This window comes from Stenella coeruleoalba (genome assembly GCF_951394435.1).
Source record: "Stenella coeruleoalba genome assembly, chromosome: 10".
NCBI lineage: Eukaryota > Metazoa > Chordata > Mammalia > Artiodactyla > Delphinidae > Stenella > Stenella coeruleoalba.
Window position 1 is genome coordinate 38,347,726 of NC_137156.1, and position 19,095 is coordinate 38,366,820.

Sequence of the window (19,095 nt, forward strand, 5' to 3'; positions counted from 1 at the left end):
ACATAAATCGTACCAACGTTTTCTTAGGTCAGTCTCCCAAAGCAATAGAAATAAAAACAAAAATAAACAAATGGGACCTAATCAAACTTACAAGCTTTTGCACAGTAAAGGAAACCATACACAAAATGAAACAGACTGGGGGAAAATATGTGCAAATGATGCAACCGACAAGGGCTTAATTTCCAAAATATACAAACAGCTCATATAATCCAACAACAACCAAAACAAAAACCCAATCGAAAAATGGGCAGAAGACCTAGACATTTCTCCAAAGAAGAAATAGAAATGGCCAATAGGTATGTGAAAAGATGCTCAATGCTGCTAATTATTAGAGAAATGCAAAATAAAACTACAATGAGGTACCACCTCACACTGGTCAGACGGCCGTCATTAAAAACACTACAAATAACAGATGCTGGAGAGGCTGTGGAGAAAAGGGAAGCCTCGTACAATGTTGGTGGGAACGTAAGTTGGTGCAGCCACTATGGAAAACAGTATGCAGGTTCCTCAGAAAACTAAAAATAGAATTACCATATGATCTAGCAATCCCACTCCTGGGCATATATCCAGACAAAACTCTAACTCAAAAAGATACATGCACCCTTATGTTCACAGCAGCACTATTCACAATAGCCAAGACATGGAACAACCTAAATGTCCACTGACAGATGAATGGATAAAGAAGATATATACAGTGGAATACTATTCAGCCATAAAAAAGAATGAAATAATGCCATTTGCAGCAACATGGATGCAACTAGAGATTACCATACTAAGTGAAGTCAGTAAGAAAAAGACAAATACCATATGATATCACTTATCTGTGGAATCTAAAATATGACATAAATGAACTTATCTACGAAAGAGAAACAGACTTACGGACATGGAGAACAGAGTCGTGGTTGCCAAGGGGGAAAGGGTTGGGAGAGGGATGGAGTGCGAGGTTGGGGTTAGCAGATGTTAACTATCATATATAGAATGGATAAACAACAAGGTCCTACTGTATAGCACAGAGAACTATATTCAATACCCTATGATAAACCATAATGGAAAAGAATATTAAAAAAAGAATATATATGGGCTCTCCTGGTGGAGCAGTGCTTAAGAATCTGCTTGCCAATGCAGGGGAAACGGGTTCAAGCCCTGGCCCGGGAAGATCCCACATGTTGCGGAGCAACTAAGTTCGTGCGCCACAACTTCTGAGCCTGAGCTCTAGAGCCTGCAAGCCACTACTGAGCCCGCGTGCCACAACTACTGAAGCCTGCGCACCTAGAGCTCATGCTCCGCAACAAGAGAAGCCATGACAATGAGAAGCCTGCGCACCGTAACTAGAGAAAGTCCGTGCACTGCAACCAAGACCCAACACGGCCAAAAATAAATAAATAAATTTATTTTTAAAAAATTTATTAAAAAAAAGAATATATATATGTATAACTGAATCACTTTGCTGTATAACAGAAATTAACGACATTGTAAATCAACTGTACTTCAATTTAAAAAATTAAAAAACAAAAACAAACAAACTCTCATGGCTGAGCAGAATCTTTGGAGTTGGTCTCTGGACACGAGTCCACCATCTCCCTAGATTGCCGACTTTTCTTATTAAAGCACCTTTCCTTTCTTTAAAAAAAAAAAAAGGTATATCTGTACTCTTCTAAAAATTTATATATCCCATGCAACCTATAAACAAAACATATGTATAGGGGAAACAGGAGACTGTTACATCAAGATGTAATAATCTTTTCCTTCTTTTCTCTGTTTCTCCAGAATTTTTTGATTTGGTTATAATGGCTATTTTTAAAGTATTATTTTCTATGTTTAACTTAACTTCTTCCTTGACTACACCAGTATTTCAATCATTAATCCCACTGAGAAAGATGAAAATGAAGACTAGGGACGCCAGAATCCCAATACACACAGGACTCAACAAAGGAAAAACCTACCATCCCTATGAAACACATGGGGTATAAATAAAGAACTACAGAGAACTGTTCTCTAGGTAGGCAGTAAAAAGGGAGAAGAAAATACCTTTCCATCTGGAAGCAAATCATTGAATGACATAAAGCACAACCAGTTTCCTACTAGAGCTCCTCATTTTAAATAACTACTCTTCAACTTCCTGTGTTTTCCTTCATTCTCATCACTGGTAACCAAGGATACCACAGATTTTCCTAAGCTCCTATTTCCCAAACATCAAACTAGTTTTCTTTGTTTAAAATGGGAAAGCAGTAAAAGAGAAATCACTTTTAATTTTTTTTAAAAAGCATATCAAGTTCTCATAAAATCACTGCCCATGTTTGCTGACATTGGGTAAAATAGATTTGGAAACCACTTCAGAACCCCAGCTGAAAGAAGGGAATTCACTCCATCCCAAAACCAGGTAGCAGTGACTCATCTCTGGAATGAAAAGGAGACATACCAGTTGGGGGCTTAACAGAGCCCATCTGCTACGGCCATGATCTTGGCCTTGGCTTCTTAGGCTGACATGCACTTGAGTCTATCATCGGATAGAGTCACTTTCTTGGTTGCAATTTATGAGCTGCCAGTGTTTACTTGTGAGACTGTCTGGGAGCTGGAAGGGAAGGAAGATAAATATACCGAAGCCCAGCTGAGCAACTGATAGGTTTTACATTTTATTTCCAGGAAATGACATTGTTTTCACAAAGAAGAGGTATGCCATCCTCTCAAAGAGAGGCTGCCTTCGCCTTCAGGGGCAGCCATAGGGATACACCCAACCTGCCCAAAACATATATCAACAGAGGTGCTTCTGAGGTACCAAAACAACAACAACAACAAAACAAATTTAAAAAGCACAACAGAAATACATAACCTGTTCAATGTAGTGAAGCAGAGTCTCTTAAGTACTCTGAAGCAGTCGGTGCTTCAGACAATGGTGGCAGCAGGGATGGCCAACATGGAGGGTCGAGACAGAGGACTTCCTAACTCAGTCTCTGTCCCACGTGGCTCTATCCCATGCTCTGTCTCAGAGTGGCCCCACGCCTGTCCATAGAGAATCCTTCAGACCATCCCAAGTTCCCACCGCCTGGCAGTTTTTCAAATGTCCTTGGAGCACGGTCTTCAGGACAGTCTCTTTGCTTTGGAGAGAAAAAAACAGAGAGAGATAAAGGAGGAGCCTGCATTTCCCTCCCCTGGCCTCCCTGCTGCCACCCTCAGTCTTTTCCCCACACAGCAGCCATGGTGAACCAAGAAAATAGACGGCAGATCAAATCACTCTGCTCAAAGCCCACTCCTCACTTCGCCAGAGTAAAAGTCGAAGTCCTTCCAAAGGTCTATAAACCCCTATACAATGTGCCCCCTGCCCAACCTCCTGACCTCACTTTCTATTCCCCGTCCCATCGTTCACTCCACTCCAGCCACACCACCTCCTTGCTGTTCCTCCTATCCCCTCTGCCTAGGACACCCTTTCCCCAGATGGCAGCATGGCCACTGCCTACTGAGCTTTACTCAAATACCACCTTCTTTAGTGACTACCTTAATTACTCTATCAAAAACTGCCAATGCTCTCCTCATCACTTCCGACCCCTTTCTTGCTTAATTTTTCTCCATAGCACAAATCCCATCTAACTTATTAGATTTTCACTTCTCCTTCTATTCTTCATACCTAGAAGAGTGTCTGGCACAAAGCTGGCCTTCAATTAATATCTGTTGGAGGAAAGAAGGAATTACATACACAGAAACAGGCAGGGAGAGGTGCAAGTTTTTCCTCTGTCCAGAGAGAGGGGGGGTGCAAGGGGCTATTCACTGGCCTCTAGTGTTTTCCAATAGCTGTGCTTCCTTGATCCCAGAGAAGTAGGGATCTTGGCTTACACAAAGGGCAATCTCAAGACCTTCCTTGAGGTTAAGGTCTTGAATCCTTTGGTAGGCAGATTGAAAGTGTTATTAAATTTATATACAAGGGAACAATAAGAGTTTTGGGGGGAGACACACATCAAGGGATAAGGCAAGGAAGGACAGTAAGTGACAAAAGAAGAGACGGGAAGGAAAAAGGGTGGGGCAAAAATGGGATGTGGTGATGGAGGAATAAGAAAAAAAGCTTCTATTAATAAGTCTAATTTTTGATCCCATGGTAATTTTGCAAAGCATGAATTTTTAAGTCAAAATTTTTAGAGAATCCAGTGTTATAAACTACTTGAGTGCATGCAGGTGGACACCCCAACCCATGCCAATCTTGCTGAGTGCCACTTTCTCTTAAACACTGTCCTATGCCAGGCAGCCATGCTGACTTCATGCACATGACACCCTCGATTCTTGAGGCAATACTGGGTAGATTAAAAGTACTTGCTAACAAGTATCCTCTATGGATGAGGTCAACTTGGCAGACACTGTTACTGCTGCCATTCCCCATATAGTCCTTTACAAGGCTCTGTCTTTCAACAAGTGATGATGGGTAACACCAGGGAAAGCCTTCCAGGTGGGCAGGCAGATACCCTCTTCAGAGACTGTGAGTTTCTCCCGTCCTGTGTCTGGATCACGCTCCTCCTAGCCTACAGGAAGCTGCCAAGAGCCACAGGCCATGTGATCTTACCTGGGCCAATCTTCCCAGAGACTACCAACCTCTGGAGGGACCTCTGTCTCAGATTCAGGAAAGCTATGGTTCATAAACCTTTCTCCCCACCTCAGCACCCCTGAAGGCCAAGGCACACTCCCACAAGTAGCCTCGGCTCAATATTATAGTATCAAGGGAGCTGGGAAGTACAGTTTGAAAAAGCCCCTGTACTGAAAATCACTGTTCTAAAGGACCAACTAGATTTTATTTCTAGATCATTTGCTTTTTTCTTTTCTGAGCACAACCCAAAGAAACTGCTAGGGAAAGCTTAAAGTGAGAATGTTAACACTCTTGTCAACCAACCAACACTTAATGAGAACAGAACAAATGGGAATGGGGGAGCAGTTGACAGAAGACTCTGCTCCAGCACCTCCCCAGCTCCAGAGGGAGATCTTCCATAGCGGATGTCACAAAATGTCTTCTCTTCAGGAAAATCTCACGTCAATATCCCAGCAAGCCACAATTACTCATGCGACAAGCACTTACTCAACATTCGTTACCTGCCCCAGCTCCAGGGCACCCTTTCTCCAAACACAGGATCTGGCATCCTAACACTCTCCTCCTCCTCCTCTCCTCTGGATAATCAGGCCTCCCAGACTTCACAAAGGATCTATGGCTAATCAGTCATGAGGCATTACTCCTCCCGTGCGGATATGGGCCTTGAAGACAGCAACCAGCCAAGGAGGCCTGCAGTGGGGCTGCTCTCGGTGGAATCAGAGGCCTGTGCTGCCACAGACGGGCAGGTCCTTCTCTCTGAACTCAGGATCAGAGCAACCGCTGCCCAGGAGGAAAATGGTCCTGCCAGTGTCAGAACTGTGACAATTACAGGCTTGCCAATTCTAGTTCCCAGATCCTACATTTGGTCCTTTAAAAATTCCCATGCACTGGGGATTAAACCAGCTTTCAATTGGCAAAGAAGGTTGGTATTTGAACTGAGAATTTTCTCTAAACTCCACACTGCAGCCCAATGAAGCTGCTGATGGCTCTGGCACATTTTCCTAAATCGGGCCTCAGAACCTTCTGTCTGTCTCTAGAGAAAACCTCAAAGCTGCACTCGCTGTGATAAATGCAGAAACCGAGACTGGTGCCAGAACTGCTCTCAGCCAGTGAGTGGGACACGGAGGCCGATTCGGTTTACTGTGTTGGCTCCTAGTGTTACTAAAAAGGCAGCAAGACACCAGATTTAGCCTCTGCAGAGAAAAGAGGGGTCTGATATTATCTACTCTGTGGTATTAACTCTGTGTGAGGAGAGTCAGAGATGAATTTAGGACACAGGGTTCTTCTTTCGTTTTCCAGTGGCTGCATGCATCTACCATGCTCAGACTTTTGAGAAAAAACCTGGACAGTGGGCTGGGTGAAGAAAGTACATATGGGTGTGTGGAGAAAAGGGAACCCTCCTGCACTGTTGGTGAGAATGTAAACTGGTACAACCACTATGGAGAACAGTATGGAGGTTCCTCAGAAAATTAAAAATAGAGCTACCACACAACCCAACCCAACAATTCCACTTCTGGGTATTTAACCAAAGAAAATGAAAACATTAACTCAAAAAGATAAATCCATGCCCAATGTTCACTGCAGCATTTTTGGCAATAGCTAAGATATGGAAGCAACTTAGGTGCCCATCGAAAGATGAATGAATAAAGAAAATGTGGTATATATATACGAGGGACTATTTCTCAGCTATAAAAAAGAATGAGACCTTCCCATTTGCAACACATGGATGGACCTCGAGTGTATTATGCTAAGTGAAATAAGTCAGGCAGAGAAAGACAAATACCATATGATTTCACTTAAGTCTGTAATCTAAAAAACAAAACAAATGAACAAACATAACAAAACAGAAATAGACTCATAAATACAAAGAACAATATGGTGGTTGCCAGAAGGGAGAGGGATGGGGGAATGTGTGAAACAGGGGAAGTGAATTAACTTCCACTTACAAACTTCCACTTACAAAATAAATTAAGTCACGGGGATGTAATGTATAGCATAGGGAATACAGTCAGTAATATTGTAATCACTTTGTATGGTGAAAGATGGTAACTAGACTTATTATGGTGATCATTCTATAATGCATAAAAATACCAAGTCACTATGTAGTACATCTAAAGCTAATACAACACTGTAAATCAATTATACTTCAAAGAAAAAAATAAAAACAAGAATAACCCCCAAAAAACAAAGAGAAAGTACATGGGTGTCCCCACCCACACAGAGACCCAGCAAACTTAAGCTCAAAGGCTGACCTCGGTCAAATCTGGGTTCCCAGGTCAGTGTTCCTCTCAGAAAGGAAAGAGAAAAGAAAACAGAAGGCATTCACAACACCTCAGTAGACACTTCCTAAGCCTTGGCTGTCCTCATGCTCCTCTGGCACTGTGTAGACATGTCTTGTTTGGGCCACCAAGGGCGGCACTGCTAGAACAGGTCACTGCTTCTCATGCCTCTGTGCTTATGCTAATTCCTCTGCTTGGAAAGCTACGTCCCTAGGGAACCTTTAGGACTCAGTTCAAATGGCACTTCTTCTGTGAAGCTTGCTCCCATACCTCCACCTGTCCAGGCCGAATTGACTGTCCTCTCCTCTGCAATTTTCCAGCACCCTATTATGGAACTTGTCACATTACCTACTTGCTTTTCTGTCTCCTCTGTAGACTATGAGAGCTGAGATAATACCCTGCTTATCTCTTTATCCCAGTGCATAGTGTAGTGTTCCTATAAATGCTTATGGAGTGATGGGAGGTGGAGAGGAAGAGCAATGAATTCTGCCAGATTCAAGTGGCTCCTGGGAGGTAAAAAAACCTATGGGGACTCAAAATTGGGCACAAAGTCCAATAGTACATAGTTGTCAGAAAAGTAGAAAACACTCTGGTTTCAAAGAACTGCCTGAGGACCACCCCACCCTCAGAATGTCTTCCTTGGGCATAACAGGCTCAACACCTGGCCTGTGACAGGCTTGCTGCCCTCACAATGGCTGACCAACAGAGGGCCAATTCCATACCATAGCTGCTTGCAAATCAGCATCAGATTTCTGGCCCTACTCAAAGAGGCTGACATCTGTTGAAGGGCTAGGAGAAAGAGAGTGATAGACAGAAGATCCTGTTCTTAGCAGTGTGGCTTTTAAGCCTCCAGCTTCTCTGGACTTAGAGAAGGGAATATCCAAAGACACACATGAACATGGGTTCCCGATGGCCAGGTGGTGGAAAGCAACTGGAAGGGCAGTGAGCTTTTGGTTCTTCTCCTCTGATTGGCCTTTATGTGCAACCAATTGATCTCACAGCACTTTGGCTCTGAGCTTTCCCAGAGGGTAGTACCGTATTAGATTTCTAAAGGGACTGAACATGATAATCAGATCCACTCTGCTCCTCTTTACTCTCATCTCTGCCCAATAACCAATCCTTCCGATCCATTGGCTTCCTTGTGCTTTGCCCCAGGACACATTCTTTTGCTACCAGGACATTCAAGTCTCAAGCAGAGTGTCTCTGCAACCTTCAACACAGCAGGCCCCAAGTATGATGAGATCACTTGTTTAAAATAGCAGATATTCACTATGGAAGTATGGTTCCTTGAGGAAACTCACCCACCCCTTCCCTAACCTCTTTATTTAAACTCTCTCTGGCTGGGAAACCTGTTTGTACCACATCCTGTTTATAATTTATTGTATACCCAACCCAAGATTTCTGCAACACCCGGACAGCAACTAAACTGTCTTGAACAACAGCACCATCTAGTGACCAGCAGAGCAAGCTGTGTGACCATGTGTTTTTCTAATCACATCCTTTTTTATCCCCAAAACCAAGACACATACACCTAAGCCTCCCCATTCCCTGCTGGTCAAATAAGTTAATTCTACCTCAACTCTTTCTTACATGTTCATTATCTTTAACTCCCTTTACTTTTCCCAATTTCTTCCACCTCTTCCTTAGCTCAAGAATCATTTATCTTACTCTTCCCTATCCAAAAACTCTGCCTACATTTGTAAGTTCTTTGTTGAGGGGACTTACCTCTTGTTCATACCCACTCACCTTTTCGTTCCCTGATGAGGACAATTCGTCGTTCTTTCACTTCTGAGCTCAGATTATCTACCATCTTATTAATGCAATTGTCTAGAACCAGGGAGTGGGTTTTCGACTTGATGTCCTTCCGACAAATGGGGCATTCTATCTTCCGCTTCATCCACTCACTGATACAGTAGGAGCAGAAACTATGTGCACAGTTCAAGGTGACAGCCTATAATGGGAATGTGAACATACAGATCAGAACTGTGATGCTTACTTCCCCAGGGCGGTTGCGATCTCAGAACCAACTCATCACACTGCCAACATGGGTTAGCTACCCTGCAAACAAATGTCACTGGACGTAAGTAGGACTAGTAAGCATGTGAATGTTTGGTATAAATACATCACTAATTCTCTCATGAAAACAAATTTATGTCCTAATGGTGAATTAGCTCCTCAATTTTAATATATGAAGGGGAACACACAGTGAATACTCAGTATACAGAATGGTAGGAGGCATCATCTTTACTCAAAAGCAGCTAAAAAAGTATATGTAAAAGAGAACTTAGGCTGGGAAAAAATGTAGTGGGTTCAACTGATAGTGCCTTAAATAAGTAAGCAAGCCTGTGAGAAGAGAGAAAGCAGAAGGAAGCCTGTATGTGAGGGGCTCCTATGAGTAACTCCAATGGCCAGCTTTCTGCCAGGACACTTTTCACTCCCCAAAACATAAACCATTCTCCTCATTACTCTTGTTTATGTACATCTCCTAAGATACAACTTTCATGAGGCTCAAAAGTCTTCCTTCCTGTTTTTAGGATAGCAGTGGAAAATAACACAGAAACCATGTATTTTTCAAATGCCAAGTTGAGACCAGAAAGCCAACTAGGAGACCTTCTCGATAACGAATGAGATAAATTCTCATGAACGGGACTAAAAACCTGTCTGATTAAAATGAAACCTCTTCCCAACATTGATTTTAAGAGATGACCCACAGAAAAGGTCAGGCACATGCTGTAAACCAAACAAAGTCAAGTTATTTGTCTCTTACATGTCGTACAGATGCTCTGGGTTGGCTAACTCATCACCCATTCCAACCACCCTTTCCTTGTCTTCTTCTATTAGGGTCTGTAAGCCACGTCAAAAGAGCACGAACTGAGTTTCTCCAAAGTAGGGAATCAAATGACTAGAAACTATGGGGGAAATTATGACCCTAAGTCAAAGTAGATCCAGAGCAAAAGAAACAGGTCTACCCAGGAGAGATTTTTCAGGAGGCTAATAGACCCAATCTCCCTAAAGTCCACCAGAAAAAAGGAAGCAGTGTGTGTATGCATTTTCTTTTTAAAGGAGTCTGAAAAGCACTGTCATTTAACAAATTGAGTTTAACACCTGTAGTGTAAGATGAACTGGACACAGATAGTAGAATGTGTGAAAATAAAAGAGGACTGTGCAGGACTTCCCTGGCAGTCCAGTGGTTAAGACTCCACGCTTCCAGTGCAGGGGGTGTGGGTTCCATCCCTAGCTGGGGAACTAAGATCCCACATGCTACACAGTGTGGCCATAAAAAGAAAAAAAAAAAAAGGAGAGCCTGTGCAAAAACAAGACAGGAAAACAGGGAATTCCCTGGTGGTCCAGTGGTTAGAACTCTGTGCTTTCACTGCCGAGGGCACAGGTTCAATCCCTGGTTAAGGAAATAAGATCTCACAAGCCGCGCAGCGTGGCAAAAAAAAAAAAAAAAAGACAGGATAACCGATGGTAACCCAGGAGAGATGTTTCATTTTCATAAGGAGCCTCAGAGTTCCTGAAATACGTTCCACTTGGCCACTGAATTCCCAGCAACCACACATCAATGGCATTTACCGCCCTGTTCAAAGGCTGCACTGCACACCTACTCTCAGCACTGTGCCCATTCAGAGCAAAGAAAGAATAGTTTTATTGAGCAGCTTTATTCTGATACTTCAAATTTCTAATGCCATCTAATTCTGGACTGTGCCAGAATCAAGTGGTTCCCGGGAGGTAAAAAACCTGTAGGAGTTCAACACTAGGCACAAAATCCAACAGGACATAGTTGTCAGAAAAGTAGAAAGCACAGGACATTCTGACCTGTGGGAGGGTGGGGCAGCTCTCAGGTGGTTCTTTGAAACCAAAGTGTTTTCTCCCCAACACCAAAGAGATAAAGGCTTTATTACAGCCCAAAACACTGATTCTGCCAAACAGATACTCAAGAACAAATGAAATAAGAAAAAAGACAGTGGAGGTAAAGACGACTACAAAAAAAAATGAGAAGTGACCATCTCTAGCAGTCACTTTGAAGTCAAACAGCTACAGTAAGTTCCTGGAGGAAAAACATTCTTCAGAATGTTTCCCTACAGCAGAAGCAGTCTGTGTAGCCGAGGCTCCATTCAGGGCTGGGAGAGTGAGAAGGCATGAGCCACCATTCATAATTACCTCAATGAAGTATTCTGAACAAATAATACACTGGAGCTCATTCTCTAGCACGTCATTCACATGGCTAAGAACTTCCTCTTTCTGTGCTTGCATCTTCGCCTTCTCTTCCTGCAAAAACACACAACCCCACCTGTCATTCGGGAGAACCAACGAGAATGCAAAACAGGACAGGAAGCAGGGTTATTAGTCTGCAATAGGATTCAGAAGGAATCTAAATTAAAAATTCACCCTGGCACAGTAACACGAGAATAAAACTCTTTCCGCAAGGGTTACTGTTTCTCAGAACTGCTTTCTAATATAGGACACTATCTTCCTTTTTTTCCCTCTCTCGACTTCTTTAGTATGTATTCGCATTGCAGGTTCTGTCTCCTTCCCAAAAATTAACCAAATGATAAAAACTGAAGGTAGCATACCCACTCCACCAACCACCCAAGACCAGAATGAGGCATTAAGTATCCTATAGCAAACTGCAGTTCAGAGGTGATACAAAATCATCCCAAGCAACCAAGAACTCACTGGATAAGAAAGAAATGAGGAACAGTCCATAAAGGTAGGAAGCTTGAATTAGTGTGTAAGGTCCATTCCATTCTTTGCAGCTGCCTCTGCTATAAAATAAGGATAATACCTATGTTCCCTAGAGGCAGGAGGCTAGAGAGATGGCCTCTTCAAGTACCTTCAGGCCCCACACTCTGTGATGCTTGTCACTTCCCACTCCTGCAGTGCAATTTCCCTGTGCTTTCCCCAACAGGTCAGACTGCTTGTAGACACACTTTTTAAGGAGGATCTAGGTGTGCTCTTTTTTTTTTTTTTTTTTTTTTGGGCGGTACGCGGGCCTCTTACTGTTGTGGCCTCTCCCATTGCGGAGCACAGGCTCCAGACTCGCAGGCTCAGCGGCCATGGCGCACGGGCCCAGCCGCTCTGCAGCATGTGGGATCTTCCCGGACAGGGGCACGAACCTGCGTCCCCTGCATCGGCAGGCGGACTCTCAACCACTGCGCCACCAGGGAAGCCCAGGTGTGCTCTCTTGAAGCCAACATTTATTAAGTTAGCACCTCATCTCCAAAACAGAAAGGATGAGGAGCCCCTGAGGCGGAGAGGAAAAGCCATTTAGGGTATATTTGATATACCCTAAATATTAGCGTTCATTTATTTCTCATGTTTTACTTTCTCTTCTAATCAAAGCAAAGACTGTCAGACTGCTTAGGGCAGTGAAGAGGGACTGGACCCAGTTATAACTAGAGTCAAGTTCCCTGAAAACTTTTGAATTACTGGATTTAAAAAGATGTGGTGGTTTCTTGGAGGCTGGGGAAGAAGGAACTATGTGATTTAAACAGAGGATAAGGATATCAAACAAACAAGAAAGTCTCCTCCTTTTCTGTATTCTGCTCCAGATATGTACATGAGGAGGGGTGGGCTGAGAGATGCAGTCAGACTCAGGCATAAGTTTCAGGTCAGAGGATGCAAACTGGTGGCCTGTGGACTGGATCCAGCCTGCAGACTTATTTAGTCTGGCATTCATGGTATCAAAAAACACTGAACTGTTGCCAATACTTGAAAACTGGGATACTTTACATAAACATTTGGATTTCCATCTTCTATGGAAAACTCAGATCGGACAACACTGGGCTTGCATATCTGGATGGCAATGACTGGCTGCATCAGAGAAGAGCTGCCTCTGGGGGTGGGGGTGAGGGTGCACCTCTGCCTCACAGTTCCCCACTATGTTCTTACACCCAGGCCACTTTACTCCTATTATCGGTCTGACCCCAGTGGGCACTTGAGTTTACAACCCCTAATTTAAGAGTTCCACTGATTCGATATGGGGAATAACTACATAAATGCATCAAGATGAACTATTTTTTATTTTGACTACACCACCCCTTAGCCTATGTGAGTGAAACACTCTGAAGGAGCATTTACCACAGACAGTGGACTAGACTCCAGGATGTGTCTTATTCCCAGCATTTTGCTTCTCGATAAAGGAAGGAAATAGATGTTGTCTTACAGGCAGAACCTTCTACAGCCCTAACTAATTTTACAGATTATTTCCCTTGAGGAAGGAAACAGCCATAACCTCTCCCTTCATTCACCATACCAACCTTTGCACTGTGGAAAATGCTGAGTTGCATGTGCTAACCAAATTCTAAACCTTCACCTTCTTTCCAGTACCTTGGTCTGCTCCAATTCTTTGTTCTTGGCTTGAATGATTGCTTCAAAGTCCTTCTTGCTGCGATTTAGCTCTTCCATCAGAGCCCGATGCTGCAGAAACATAGCAGATACATATTCAAGATGCGTTACACTGCATTGTTCCTTTCAGCCACCATGCCTGTCTCTCCCTCTGTCAGCAGCTTTGGTTCAAGAGATCAATGGATTGGCAATTTCAAAATAATGTTTTTGTTCCGTCAGGACATCCCACCTACATACTGCTTTTTTCAGGGAAAGGGGCAGATAGGGAGGGATGCCATCAAATCTATTAATCCCTCTGGAAATAACCCAACTTCTGTGGCCATCCAAATCAACTGAAGAATTTACACTGCCTTCCAGAGAGTCTGATTCTGTGGGTTTGGCTTGGGGCCCAGGGATGTACATTTTTTACAAAGCCACACAACTGATCCTGAGAACAAATGCTCAAGAACTAGTAAGTAACTCTAAGGTTACCCAGCACTGGGAGCAGCTTTTAAAAAATAATCAGGGAAATATGGATTCAGGAAAACTAGATAATCATTTTCTTTGAAATGAAAAAGACTTTTAACTATTTATTCTATAAATCACATACTACATGCTCATAAGGTAATGCTGCCTGAACTCTGGCTGTGTCTTCTGGAAGCTGGCATGCCCAAGAGCTAGCAGCTCATTCATTGTGACTAACTGCCTACATCAAATGTCAAGAGGTTCCATTTCTATGAAACATAATTTCTGAGCTCCCTCATACTTAAGTATAGCTTATATTTTAAATCTCATTTCAAATCCTTTTTTAAAGAAGGTGATCTTTCTTTTCTATTATTTTAATTCTTTTATTTGGTGTTTTTCTTTTTTTTTCTGTTTTAATGAGAACTATATTTTCAAATGGTGGACTCTTTCTGCCCATAACTAAACTGAGGAAGACCTGCTGACTTAAAAGTCCATGGGTTGGGAATTCCCTGGTGGTCCAGTTCTTAGGGTTCTGTGCTTCCACTGCAGGGGGCACTGGTTCGATCCCTGGTGGGGGAACTAAGATCCCAGATCCCACAAGCCATGTGGCATGGCCAAAAAGAATAAATAGTAATATTGTATCTATGTTAAATCTGCTGAATTTAATAACAGTGCTAGGATGATGTAAGAGAACGCCCTTGTTTTGAGGAAACAAATACTGAAGTACTTTAGGGTAAAGGGACATAAAACATGCAATTACTTTTAAATACTTAAGTACTTTGGGGTAAAGGGACATAATATATGCCATTACTTTTAAATAATTCATAAAGAAATATACACATGGAGAAAGAGAGAAAATGGTAAAGCAACTTTTGGTAGCTGAACCAATACCAGAAACTGCCTACCTCCACATTTCATATACATAAGAAAAACAGGGCTTCCCTGGTGACACAGTGGTTGAGAATCCGCCGGCCGACGCAGGGGACACGGGTTCAAGCCCTGGTCTGGGAAGATCCCACATGCCGTGGAGCAACTAGGCCCATGAGCCACAACTACTGAGCCTGCGCGTCTGGAGCCTGTGCCACGCAACAAGAGACGCCAGTACAGTGAGAGGCCCGCGCACCGCGATGAAGAGTGGGCCCTGCTTGCCGCAACTGGAGAAAGCCCTCGCACAGAAACGAAGACCCAACAAGCCAAAAATAAATAAATAAACAAACCAATGAACCAACATATAAAAAAAAAAAAAAGAAAGAAAATCCCCCAAGTCAGTTAGCTAATTTACACTTTGCAGCTGAAAGTGTGCTTTGCTGATAACTCAGCTGACTCCAATTCACCTTCTACATGTCCAGAATCACACTATATAACGGACATTCTGAAAACAGAAATGGACTTAGAATCCCAGTAACTTACAAAGTCTAGTCACTTAACCAAGTCACTTAACTACTTGCGGTTAAAGTATAGTTACTTATAAGATGCAAACATCAAAATGGCATTTGTGATGAGTGCGTTGTAAAATGCAAAGTGCTATATAAGTACGGGTAGTTTCTAAAACTGTGTTTGTGCTTTTTTACCCTTTTATAGCTGTGTTTAAAATGTTGGCTAGAAGACTTAAAACTTGAAGAAACATTTTCTTTTGCACAGGAGTCCTTTTATGCTCATTGTTTGCTTATAAGGAAATACTTTGGAATAAGAATTTAACCATTTTCTGCGCACCTACATAGAAGGTAATAAATTATTACACTGTCTATAACTCAGCAGCCTTTCTAGGCTAGTACCTATTTCTGGCTTCTTTTAGGAGACACAGTCATAACAAAAATATTTAATGTGCCAGGCATTGTGCAAAGTGGCTTACATACATTGTGTAATTCTCACAAAAACTCTTGAGTTTGATGCAATTATTATTTCATCATCAGTAAAATGGGGAAAACAACAGCAGTTACCTCACAGGGCTGTTGTTAAGGATTTGAAAAGACTATACATAGAGCATTTAGCACAGTGCCTGGCCAAAAGTTAACTGCTACACACAGTTTACCATTTGTAGGTACGTTCATTTTACAGATAAACAGACACAGAAAAAGGCAAGTGCAAGCAACAGGATTTTCAACTCAAGTCTGACTTCCCAAGTTTCTGCCGCTTGCTTTCTTCTTCCTTTTTTTAAAATTATCTCCTCGTACAGTAGGGGGAAATAGTAAATCGCCATGATAGTGGCTGAACTTAAAGCCAGGAAACACCTAATTTAATTGTCTTTGACTGTCCTCACCCCCTACCAACGCCTGGCTAAGTGAGCTGCTCACTAAGTTCTTGAACTAATGAAAGACTAGGTTTCTAACCCGGGCGAGCTAGATCTTTCTGGGCTGGGTAGAGTCTCCTCGTCTCTGAGCTGGTATCCCTGGCTGCAGACCTGAAGAGGCTGTTCAGGTCCTGTTCGAGGAAACGGACTTGTCTTCCCCTCCTCAAAAAACAATTTACCAAGGGCCACTGCCCTCCGACCCACTAGGACTTGAAGGGTCCCAACCTACATTCACCTGTGATAACTCCTATACATCTCCACCACCGCCATGGCGACATTTTTGGAGCCCAGCTCTCCCCCGCCTTCCTCTTGGCAGGTGCCGAAGGTGGTGTTTCTGAAAAGATATTATTCAAGACACACATTTTAAAATGTGTGGTCTGGGGGCTTCCCTGGTGGTGCAGTGGTTAAGAATCCGCCTGCCAATGCAGGGAACACAGGTTTGAGCCCTGGTCCAGGAAGATCGCACATGCTGTGGAGCAACTAAGCCTGTGCGCCACAACTACTGAGCCTGCGTGCCACAACTACTGAAGCCTGCGCGCCTAGAGCCCGTGCTCCACAAGAGAAGCCACCGCAATGAGAAGCCCGCGCACCGCATTAAGAGTAACCCCTGCTTACCGAAACTAGAGAAAGCCCGCGCACGGCAACAAAGACCCAATGCAGCCAAAGATAAACTAATTTTAAAAAATAAAAAAACAATAGGCACAAAAACAGAAAGATAGATCAATGGAACAGGATAGAAAGCCCAGAGATAAACCCATGCACATATGGACACCTTATCTTTGATAAAGGTGGCAGGAATGTACAGTGGAAAAAGGACAGCCTCTTCAATAAATGGTGCTGGGAAAACTGGACAGGTACATGTAAAAGAATGAAATTAGAACACTCCCTAACACCATACACAAAAATAAGCTCAAAATGGATTAAAGACCTAAATATAAGGCCAGAAACTATCAAACTATTAGAGGAAAACATAGGCAGAACACTCTATGACATAAATCACAGCAAGATTCTTTCTGACCCACCCCCTAGAGTAATGGAAATAAAAACAAAAATAAACAAATGGGACCTAATGAAACTTCAAAGCTTTTGCACAGCAAAGGAAACCATAAACAAGACCAAAAGACAACCCTCAGAATGGGAGAAAATATTTGCAAATGAAGCAACTGACAAAGGATTAATCTCCAAAATTTACAAGCAGCTCATGCAGCTCAACAACAAAAAAACAAACAACCCAATCCAAAAATGGGCAGAAGACCTAAATAGACATTTCTCCAAAGAAGATATACAGACTGCCAACAAACACATGAAAGAATGCTCAACATCATTAATCATTAGAGAAATGCAAATCAAAACTACAATGAGATATCATCTCACACCAGTCAGAATGGCCATCATCAATAAATCTAGAAACAATAAATGCTGGAGAGGGTGTGGAGAAAAGGGAACCCTCTTGCACTGCTGGTGGGAATGTGAATTGGTTCAGCCACTATGGAGAACAGTATGGAGGTTCCTTAAAAAACTACAAATAGAACTACCATATGACCCAGCAATCCCACTACTGGGCATATACCCTGAGAAAACCGAAATTCAAAAAGAGTCATGTACCAAAATGTTCATCGCAGCTCTATTTACAATAGCCCGGAGATGGAAACAACCTAAGTGCCCATCATCGGATGAATGGATAAAGAAGATGTGGCACATATATACAATGGAATATTACTCAGCCATAAAAAGAAACGAAATTGAGCTATTTGTAATGAGGTGGATAGACCTAGAGTCTGTCATACACAGTGAAGTAAGTCAGAAAGAAAAAGACAAATACAGTATGCTAACACATATATATGGAATTTAAGAAAAAAAAATGTCATGAAGAACCTAGGGGTAAGGCAGGAATAAAGACGCAGACCTCCTAGAGAACGGACTTGAGGTTATGGGGAGGGGGAAGGGTGAGCTGTGACGGGGCGAGAGAGAGTCATGGACATATACACACTAACAAACGTAGTAAGGTAGATAGCTAGTGGGAAGCAGCCGCATGGCACAGGGATATTGGCTCGGTGCTCTGTGACAGCCTGGAGGGGTGGGATAGGGAGGGTGGGAGGGAGGGAGACGCAAGAGGGAAGAGATATGGGAACATATGTATATGTATAACTGATTCACTTTGTTATAAAGCAGAAACTAACACACCATTGTAAAGTAATTATACCCCAATAAAGATGTTAAAAAAAAAAAAAAAAAAAAAACAATAAAATGTGAGGTCTGCAGAAAAAAAGCAGTTATGTCAGAAGTCCTGAGTATTCATCTTGGCCACTAATTAGATGCATGTGCCTTAATTTTCTCATTTATAAAATGGGAAAATAGGTGCCCCCCTACGTTGGGGTTAATAAGAAAAAAAATAACATATATGAGAGCACTCAGAAAAGTTTTTAAAGCTCTATGTAAATGTAAGTTATTATAATTATAGGCCTGGAAAATGAAAAAGAACAGCTTCAGAAGGACCACCAGGTGGACCGAACAATAACCATGTTTCATTTGAGAGTGGTAGGTCCCCCAGGCATGCTGTTATAGAACCATGACCTAAAAGTATCCTATTTTAGGTTAATGAATGGAGACTGGCCAAATGCATCATGCTAAATGATAGTGTGTTTTCCAGTCTGTCTCAGTAGAGGGTGAGGTGTTGTGGGTGCAGGGTGCTTAATGATTCCTCAGGGATTTCCAAGAGCAGAACCTTACTCTTTTCCAGTCAATTTCAAAACATTATCTGAATATTAATTTAATAATCCTCTAAATGGGAAACATGCCTACCCCCCCACCCTAGAAAATACACAAGCTTAGAAAATAAAATTCTAAAAAGACTGAATTTTTCACCTAATGCTTTCCAAGGCTGTTTGTGCACCCAAGGTAGGCACCCTCCCAAGCATGAAGTAATATGTGATTGTTAGCACTGTAAAAAGGTTGGGAGGTAGGTAAGCAATAAAAGAACCGAATGATAAATTCTCCTGAACAAATTCTAATGCGATTACTCATTTTTCTCAAGGAGATGCAAACACTTACCTCCTGACTTATAACAAACTACTAATCATTACACATAAAGAAGACAAAGCAGGTTTTAAAGATGCAAAAGAACTCATAAAAAAATAAACAGAAGAGAGAGGTAGTCAAGTTAAACT

The 19,095-nt window shown here is 42.4% G+C and overlaps 1 protein-coding gene across 4 annotated transcripts in view; it reads right to left on the bottom strand.

The window, feature by feature from the left end:
• Positions 1 to 420: 420 nt before the first annotated feature.
• The window catches only part of RNF8 (ring finger protein 8), a 41,988-nt gene continuing 23,313 nt past the window's right edge, over positions 421 to 19,095 (bottom strand). For 2 of the 4 annotated variants that reach the window (XM_079933742.1, XM_079933744.1), the window contains exons 5-8: positions 13,177 to 13,266; positions 11,008 to 11,115; positions 8,590 to 8,794; positions 421 to 3,095 (exon numbers count right to left, since the gene is read on the bottom strand). In XM_079933742.1, coding sequence (XP_079789868.1) covers positions 3,079 to 3,095; positions 8,590 to 8,794; positions 11,008 to 11,115; positions 13,177 to 13,266 — 420 coding nt within the window. In that variant the 3' untranslated portion in view covers positions 421 to 3,078. Of the gene's footprint in view, positions 3,096 to 6,426; positions 7,633 to 8,589; positions 8,795 to 11,007; positions 11,116 to 13,176; positions 13,267 to 19,095 lie in introns of those variants that run through there. The other 2 variants (XM_079933745.1, XM_079933743.1) reach the window with 2 other exon arrangements.